The sequence below is a fragment of the Sinocyclocheilus rhinocerous genome, unplaced genomic scaffold, assembly GCF_001515625.1.
Source record: "Sinocyclocheilus rhinocerous isolate Xijiao unplaced genomic scaffold, SAMN03320098_v1.1 scaffold50, whole genome shotgun sequence".
In the NCBI taxonomy this organism is placed as follows: domain Eukaryota; kingdom Metazoa; phylum Chordata; class Actinopteri; order Cypriniformes; family Cyprinidae; genus Sinocyclocheilus; species Sinocyclocheilus rhinocerous.
The window spans coordinates 702,616-710,762 of NW_015641057.1; the positions used below are offsets into that span (position 1 = coordinate 702,616).

The window sequence follows — 8,147 nt, forward strand, 5'->3', positions numbered from 1 at the left end:
CGCTTCCGCTCCTTCCGGTCGTGCGTATGTGGGGGAAAGCAGCGACGTTTTATTATACTAGATACGTTTGAAAGTTCTGTTATAATGCTACTCTGTGCGGTCTAAAAAAACGCACAACATATTAAAGCGTCTTTGGTGTTTCCATGTTTTCTACAAAACAAAACCGGAAATCGAGGGTGTATGACGTCATTGGCAGGCGACACAATGACACTATGGACACGGTCCGTGTCACTAGTTAAAATTGCTTATTTCTCTGGATTTAAACATTCTTCGAAACATTTGGGATAATGTAAGTACACAAGTCAGCAAAATATATAACACTGTTCTAGTGGCTTTTGGATATTTTAATTAAAAAATCTTACATATTGTGCCTTTAAATACACTGGATTTTCTACAATCTTACATTCAAGTTTTCAGTAATAAACAACTAAAATTAATGCATTTATAATTGAATACATGAACACCGTTACTGCGTGTAAAATACCTTTGGTCCATGCGTGCGTGTCCTTTAGTGTATCCAAAGACAGTTGTGTGCCAACAGATCGCGTTTTTGGAGACGCAGCAGGCAGTGTTTCTATATTGTCCGTTTGACATGCAACGTCATGACTTCGGGATGAAGTGGATAATTGTTCTGAACCTAGGGCTTGCTGAGATGTACTCTAAAAGAAATACCCAAAACAAGTAGTTACATCGATTGTATGTATAACCAACTAACGGTGTCACGAGTACTTCTGACATATACACAACAGTACACATCATACAGAGTATGTGTGAGAGAGGAACAAGGTGGAATACACATATATGCTACTATAATTAATCACAGGAGGTGACAGACACCTGAACATATGGACAATGGGCGCGTGCTTCTGCCCTTCTTGAGAGGCCAGTGTGACGCCGTGTCCGGCGCGAGGAGACATAGACATTAAAACCCATTACAAACCAGTCATTTGTTGCATCCAGTGGGGACATAATTACTGATTATGATTTATATTGACTTTTTATGCGTCGCGCGGGCGCATGGCAGACTATGTAAACATAAAACCATGTCTGCATTTGTGATCGGAGAAATGACAAACTACAAAAGCTACTCTACACTGCTCAAAACTCGCGTATGAATAGTCCATAGCAAATTCTTTAAATATGAAAACATACTTACAGGCTGTGAGTCAGAAGTGCCAGATGGTCCTTGTAAAGTTGGAGTAGCCCCACTTTTGAGAAAAAGCCTTTTTGCACAGCAGGCCTTGTACTCTCCCAGGTTCAGAAAACAATCATTGGTAAAGTGCGCAGCACAAATTCGAATATTGCTGTTGTACTGCTCTGGAACAGTGTTGTAAATAAAACTCAGCCACAGATTTCTTGTTGTGTCCTCTTTTGGGAGGCCAAACAAAGTACTTTTTCTTTCGCATCGAAGCACACAGCGTCTCCAGGACATGGCGGCTGCAACAATACTACAGCCAGAAGCCTTCTTCCTCTGTGTGAACATTTGGGCGGTGTTATGCAAATCTTCCTACACAGTGACTTAGATATGTGGGGGCGTGTTTAAATGAGCCGTTTTAGGAGGGCGTGGATGACTCTTAACTTTTATAAAGAATATCTGTCTTTGCAACTTTACAGATCTTCTATATGCACCAAGAGCTTGTAACACTCCAAAGACAAAGGCAAAAATGAAATCACATCATATGACCCCTTTAAAACTTAACATTTTCCATGAGATTAGTAAAACGACAATGAACATTAAGATGTGATTGCACTTGACTAACATACAAGTTATACACACACACACACATATATACATATATATATATATATATAGTTATATTTATATAGAGAGGCTGGAGTTACCTTGGTAAAAGACCACTATGTCGTTTAGCAAACATGGACTTTTACCACGGTAACGTCAGCCTAAAATATGTTAAGGCAGGTAAGGATAGCTGACCACATTAATCCTCAAATATGAGCGGATTTAATCTTTTAAAAACAACACTGATACAACTACATACATATACTACGCATAAATGTATACATTATTTTATAGATAATGTAAATAAATTACTTTATATTCTACTAATTACCAAAAATCGCAGTTCTGTCTCTCTAACTCAATGTTTTCCAATTGCCCGCCATGAACTTCCTGGAACTATTTGAGGTCTACATGAATCACGTGACGATCGAGCGTTCCGAACTTCCGTTGTCGCAACTCTCTCTCTCTGTCTACAGCCAGCAGCACAACAACAGCATAATAAACGTGATCTATTTTTAAATGTTGATTATAAAAAATACTGCAACATATCTCCAGAAATGCTCTAGAGAGAATGTATTTACGCACCTTATGCTTCAAATAAGCGTCGCATACAAATCTCGCGAGAGTTTGGGACCTCCAGAGCAGTGCGTTGACAGTGAATGGCGCGTACAGTGTCCAGCGGAGGGCGCTGCTCCATTTCCCCGGTAGCCAGCGGAGCGCAGTCCTGCAGCAGTACGAGGGGTGCGTTTGATTACTGCACCGCTAAATGGCGGATGAGGACAAGGGGCTGTAGCAAGAACAATAACACCGCAAATTCCCAGCAAAGCGCTTCTTAATCGACTCAGATGCCGATGCGAATCCCGCATGCATAGCGTGCAGTCATTCATATGTGGCTATAGCAAATTCACTGATTGAGTTTGGGCACGATTGATCGCGGATTTCAGCCGAGCTCCGGAGGAAGTCGGTCTCTTGATGGTGGTTGTAATATGGGGGACTCGCTCGGTCTGATTGGGAAGCGGCTGCTGCTGCTGCTCAATGACGGGGGCTCGGCGGCGGCGGCGGCGGGAGGAGCGGTGGAGCAGGCGGCCTGGCTCCGCGGAACCGTGCGGGCGGTCAGTGTGATCGGGCTGGCGAGCCCGGGGATGGAGGTGAGACCGAAGAATGGCAGATAATTGCCAAATGCTGATGAGAAAAGCTTATCACATCAAACAAAAAAAGACTTGAGGCTATAAAGGTGCTTCAGCTAAATATTTAGTACTTATGCAATGTACTTATTTCAGTTTTTTTATTTGTAATAAATTCACAAAGTTGTGACAATTCTGTTTTTGCTTTGTCAATATGGTGTATGGAGTGTAGACTGATGTGGGGAAAAAAGTAATTTTAATGTTTTTTTAATTTAAATTTTAACATAAGGCAGCAACATAACAAAACATGGACAAAAATGAAGGGGTATGAATACTTTCGCAAGGCACTGTAAATGCATAGAAAATATGTGCTGGTGTTCATATTTGCACAGACAAACTTCATTAATCGTCTTTTTGTTGATTCTTTTATGGTGATTTTTATTATCAGTTATTATTCATGGATTAAATTAGGTAAATTTTATGGTCAGTGTATAGAGTACTAGAACCAATGAAATACAGCAGACATTTAGTAAGCCTATATGAAGTGTATGGCTTGCGTTAGTTAAGTATATGTATATTCATATATGCACATGCAGGCTTTATGTTGTGTATTGGTGTGATCTAATTTTAATTTTAACCATTGGTTAGTGATCTGATAGGAATGGAGTAGTCTGTCTGTTGTTACTTATTTGTGTGGCTGACACTTTTGGTGAAATGCATGTACACTATGGTTCAAAAGATTGGGTTCAGTACAATTTTACTTTGGAAAGAAATTATTACTTTTTTTTTAGCAAGAATGCATTGCATTGATCAAAAGTTACAGTCACACAACATGTATAATGTTACAAATATTTCCATTTCAGATGAATAGAATGTTCAAAACAACAGCATTTATTAAATCATTCTGGAAAAAAATATTAAGCAGCACAAACATTTTATTAACATTGGTGATGTTTCTTAAGCAGCATATCAGAATGATTTCTGAAGGATCATGTGACACTGAAGACTAAAGTAATGATGATGCTTTGCATCACGGGAATAAAGTACATTTTAAAATATATTCAAATTGAAAACAGTTTTTTTTTAATTGTAGTCATTTTTTCACAATATTATTGTTGATACTGTATTTTGATCAAATAAATGTAGCTTTGGTAATCATGAGAGACTTCTTTCAAAACATTTTTAAAAATCTTGCTGAACCCAAACTTTTGAATGGTAATGTATGTAAAACCATACAGAGTTATGCAGTAGCCTTATCCTGTTATTGTCCCTTTAAATGTCGCAGCCAATCAAACCAATATCAAACTAAATGCAGTTATATAAACAGATTTCTTAAATACTTCTTTATTATTTAAGTCTGTTTCACTCACTGTGTTTTAATAATAGATATTTAAAAAAATATATTAACAACAGTGTTGAAATATGAGTTAAAAGGAGTATTTTTTATGGTTTGAGCTAGGGCTGCACGATAAATCGCATGCGATATTTAACGTGCATCTTGTCAGAAAAGCCGGTTCTGTAATCAGCGGTAAATCTCCATCACGTGCGTGCTTTCACATTGAGCAGCATTAACTACACAGAGCCATTGTTCACTGACGAGCTGCGCAAAACCACGTTCATATTCACGCGATTTTTTGCACAGCTCGTCAGTGAACAACGGCTCTGTGTAGTTAATGCTGCTCAATGTGAAAGCACGCACGTGATGGAGATTTACCGCTGATTACAGAACCGGCTTTACTGATAAGATGCGCGTTAAATATCGCATGCGATTTATCGTGCAGCCCTAGTTTGAGCCTTATGATGGGGCGGTTTGGGTACATAAGACAAAAAAGTTTGGTGTTGTTATGCTAATTACCGTAATATCCATTTGCAACAGATGGCTCATACAAAACTTTGAAGTGTGCTTGTAGAGAGCAGCATTTCACTTGTCTTAAGTTGTCAACCGTCCATCTTCATTGTAGGTGTTTGTAGAGTTTGACGACAGCCATTGGCGGCAGCGCTCATGGGTGCAGGTGTACGGGGATGAGGTGCGAGCCGTTCTCATGGAGAGTGCCATCGTCTGGGCCAACTGCAGCGACCCATCGCTCTCCGCTGCTCAGTGGCCAGCCTTGGTGAGTACAGATGCACACTGCACCGCTTTCCATAATTCTTCTGTAAATCGACTCTTAATATGGGTTGAAATGTATTGCTCTACATCTACATATGTCTGGCATGTTCATGCTTTTTTGTAGTTATGGTTAGCAAAAGCTTTTGGAAATTGTCTTTAGATTGGATCTCTAAGAGGCAAGATATAGTGTTTTCTGGTTTCTATTCACTCGTTTGTGCATCCAATACTGGTTTCCTGAAAGCCATTTGTCTTTTGGCTCAATCTTCAGATGTTCAAACCGCTGGTTGACCATGTGGGTTTGGGATCCCTGGTTCCTGTGGAGTTCTTTGGTCCAAGAACTTTGGCATTTCTCCCTAATGGGAGTTCACTGCACACTTTTGAGGTTGGTAACTGTCATAAAATCTGCGTTGTCATATTTTTGCATGTACAAATATAGAACTTTTGCACTGTGAAAGGTTTAAATAGAAATAGGTGAAATATCTTTAATAAATAAAGATAAGAAATTATCTTTCTTTCTTCAGACTGAAAAAGATTTTGGACACTCTTTGCTACAAGAGCAGCTGGCCCTTCAAGCTGCCATCAGGAGCTGGCACAGTGACTCTGAGTTGCAGGAGATCCTGCGGAAACGTCAGTCGCATTTAACTATTAATAGACTCTAATGTGCTTGAGTAAACTTACCTGTGCAAAGCCTGAAAGGAAGTCGTACAAGATATTAAAGGATTTTTTTATTTTACCCAAAAAGGAAAATTTGCTCACCCTCAGGCCATCCAAGATCTAAGTGACTTTTTCTTCAGTAATACACACGATGCAGAAGATTTTTAGCTGAAACCGTGGTCATTGGTGGTTCATAAAATGAATCACTTTGAGAGTCAAAAACAGGGAACTGTTGTGACTCCAGTTTACAACATTACCTACTTACTGAAGAAAAAAAGTCACTTATATCTTGGATGGCCTGAGGGTGAGTAAATGAACAGCGAGTTTTACTTTTTGTGTGTACTATGCTTTTAAATCCTCCTGTTGTCCTCCATTTGACCCAGACAGCTTGAAATACTCGTTAAACTATTTATTTATTCATACATTTTTTGTGAATATTTCCCATTTAGGGTCATTAATGTGCATTCAAGTTTCGACACATAGATGTGTTTTGCTAAGGCTTTACATAAATTATGACTTTTGTGTTGAGATCCCCATTGGTTTCCATGCAATTTGCCAAAAATCAGCACTATAAAAACACTAAAGAGTTGGGGTAAAAAAACAACAGAAAGCCTTTATTGTAGCTTGTCAAACACTGACATATGAAATGCATGGGAACTTTCATTTCAATTTAAGACTCCGTTTTCTTTTTACTTTTTATTTCAAGTTTACTCGAAATTGAATCCCGTCTTCTAAACTATTTCTTTTTCAAGTTAAGTTGAAAGGTTGAAAAGTGTGTGAAATTATATTTTTGGTTGTTAGTTTTGTTTTTTTTATCTCAATTACTAGGCTTTTGCAGCAATGAAAAGAAGTGTGAGAAACACATTTTATTTATAAGTATCCCATCACAGGGATACTTTATTTATATGTACTACTTGTGGTTAATTTGCACCTCAGTGTACAAGCAGTCATGACAGAAATGTATTTTTTTAATTGTGTCTGTACAGCTAATTTTGAAAATAATAATATGTGGGTCAAACATATGAACAATAAACCTAGAATGGAATTATTAAATTTAGGATATCATCTTCAGTATCAGCGGTGCTTCCTGCGTCCACTCCAACACCACCTCCATTGAAGCCTGCCCCATCGCCCTTTTCCAACACTTTTCCTTCTTTGGGTCAAATGCCCAGCTTGGTGCCCGGGGCCCCTGTCCCTAAATCGTCTCCCACACTCCCAGCAGCCGAGAGGGAGGAGGGAGGTGTCCTTTCAGGGTATCCTAAAACAGCTGCCCTGGTGTCTCCAGGTCCTGTGACCATTTCATCACCTTCCCAAGACAACGCTTCAAGTGTGACTCTCTCTGCTCCTGTAGAAGCAAACCAAAAGCCCAGTATGTGGGGATCAGCTCCAGAAGCGAGCCAGGTAGGACACTGATTTTTTTTTTACTTTGGACTTATTCATTTATTCAAAAAATGCAATTCATACATACAAATAAAAAAACACCACTTCTGAGATGAGTTTTGATTCTGAAATTTAAAACATTCTTGTTTTAAAAAATTTGGGTGGAAATAAAGTAAAAAAAAAAAAAAAGAAGCATTATTACATAATTTGGTAAAACTATTTTAAGGACCATTTCTCACTATTACTGCACTATTAAGCACATATTAATGCTTTATTTTGCATGACCATATTCTAGATCCCTTAATCCTACTCCATACCCAAACTTAACACATACCTTACTAACTATTAATAAACAGCAAATTAGGAGCTTAAGGAAAAACTCCTAGTTAATAGTGAATGTGTTTCTTTATCTAAATTAAGAATAATTTAAAAAAGTATTTAATTAAAAAAAAAAAAAAAGTTTAATGTTTTATTGTTTCATAAGAAAAGAAAAACTGTGAAGCAGTTTTGTTAAATAACATTAACATTTAGAAAAAAATCGAAGTCATGTAAAAAATAAATAAAAAATTGAAATATGATTTTGTCTCCTCAAAAGTATAGTACTGTGATAACATGATTTAAATAAAAAAATTTCAAGAAAACCTTTACATGAAACCCCCACATTTACATGAATATAAATAATTTTGTTAGTTTTTAACCAGTGTTATTTTAATATTATTTATATATTTTTATAGTGCTTATTATTTCGGATTAGCTTTTATTTTTTTATTATTTTATTTTTATTATTATTTTTGGTTTTATTTTAATTTGTTTTAGTAATTTTATGTGGTTTGTCATTTAATATTTTTTTTGCCATTTCATTTTCTTTTTAGCCATTTCATATTCTATTTATTTTCATTTCAGTATTAGTAATTTTAGTGCTTCATCTTATTTTATTCCAGTTAGTTACCAATTAGGTATGGACAATATTATCGGACCAATATTGGAATCGGCTGATAACGACTTAAAATGCAAATATCGGCATCGGCCCGATATTAAAAATTATGCAGATATGTCTTGCCGATAAGAGGATTAACTCGCACGCGCTCAGGGTGTGCTAGCGATTAGGTCACGTCAGCAGTGTGGTCATTCTTGAAGCGAA

General features: G+C 37.3%; 2 protein-coding genes across 2 annotated transcripts in view; one reads left to right on the forward strand and one right to left on the reverse strand.

Annotated features, from left to right (window-relative positions):
• LOC107754456 (uncharacterized) overlaps positions 1-2,165 on the reverse strand; it is a 6,977-nt gene extending 4,812 nt beyond the window's left edge. Inside the window, exons 1-3 of the mRNA XM_016570898.1 lie at positions 2,073-2,165; positions 1,157-1,471; positions 485-659 (exon numbers count right to left, since the gene is read on the reverse strand). Coding sequence (XP_016426384.1) covers positions 485-659; positions 1,157-1,432 — 451 coding nt within the window. The 5' untranslated portion in view covers positions 1,433-1,471; positions 2,073-2,165. The remainder of the gene's footprint in view (positions 1-484; positions 660-1,156; positions 1,472-2,072) is intronic.
• Positions 2,166-2,453: 288 nt separating this feature from the next.
• The window catches only part of LOC107754509 (lysine-specific demethylase 3B-like), a 42,867-nt gene continuing 37,173 nt past the window's right edge, over positions 2,454-8,147 (forward strand). The window contains exons 1-5 of the mRNA XM_016570987.1: positions 2,454-2,889; positions 4,827-4,976; positions 5,241-5,354; positions 5,494-5,603; positions 6,685-7,027. Coding sequence (XP_016426473.1) covers positions 2,728-2,889; positions 4,827-4,976; positions 5,241-5,354; positions 5,494-5,603; positions 6,685-7,027 — 879 coding nt within the window. The 5' untranslated portion in view covers positions 2,454-2,727. The remainder of the gene's footprint in view (positions 2,890-4,826; positions 4,977-5,240; positions 5,355-5,493; positions 5,604-6,684; positions 7,028-8,147) is intronic.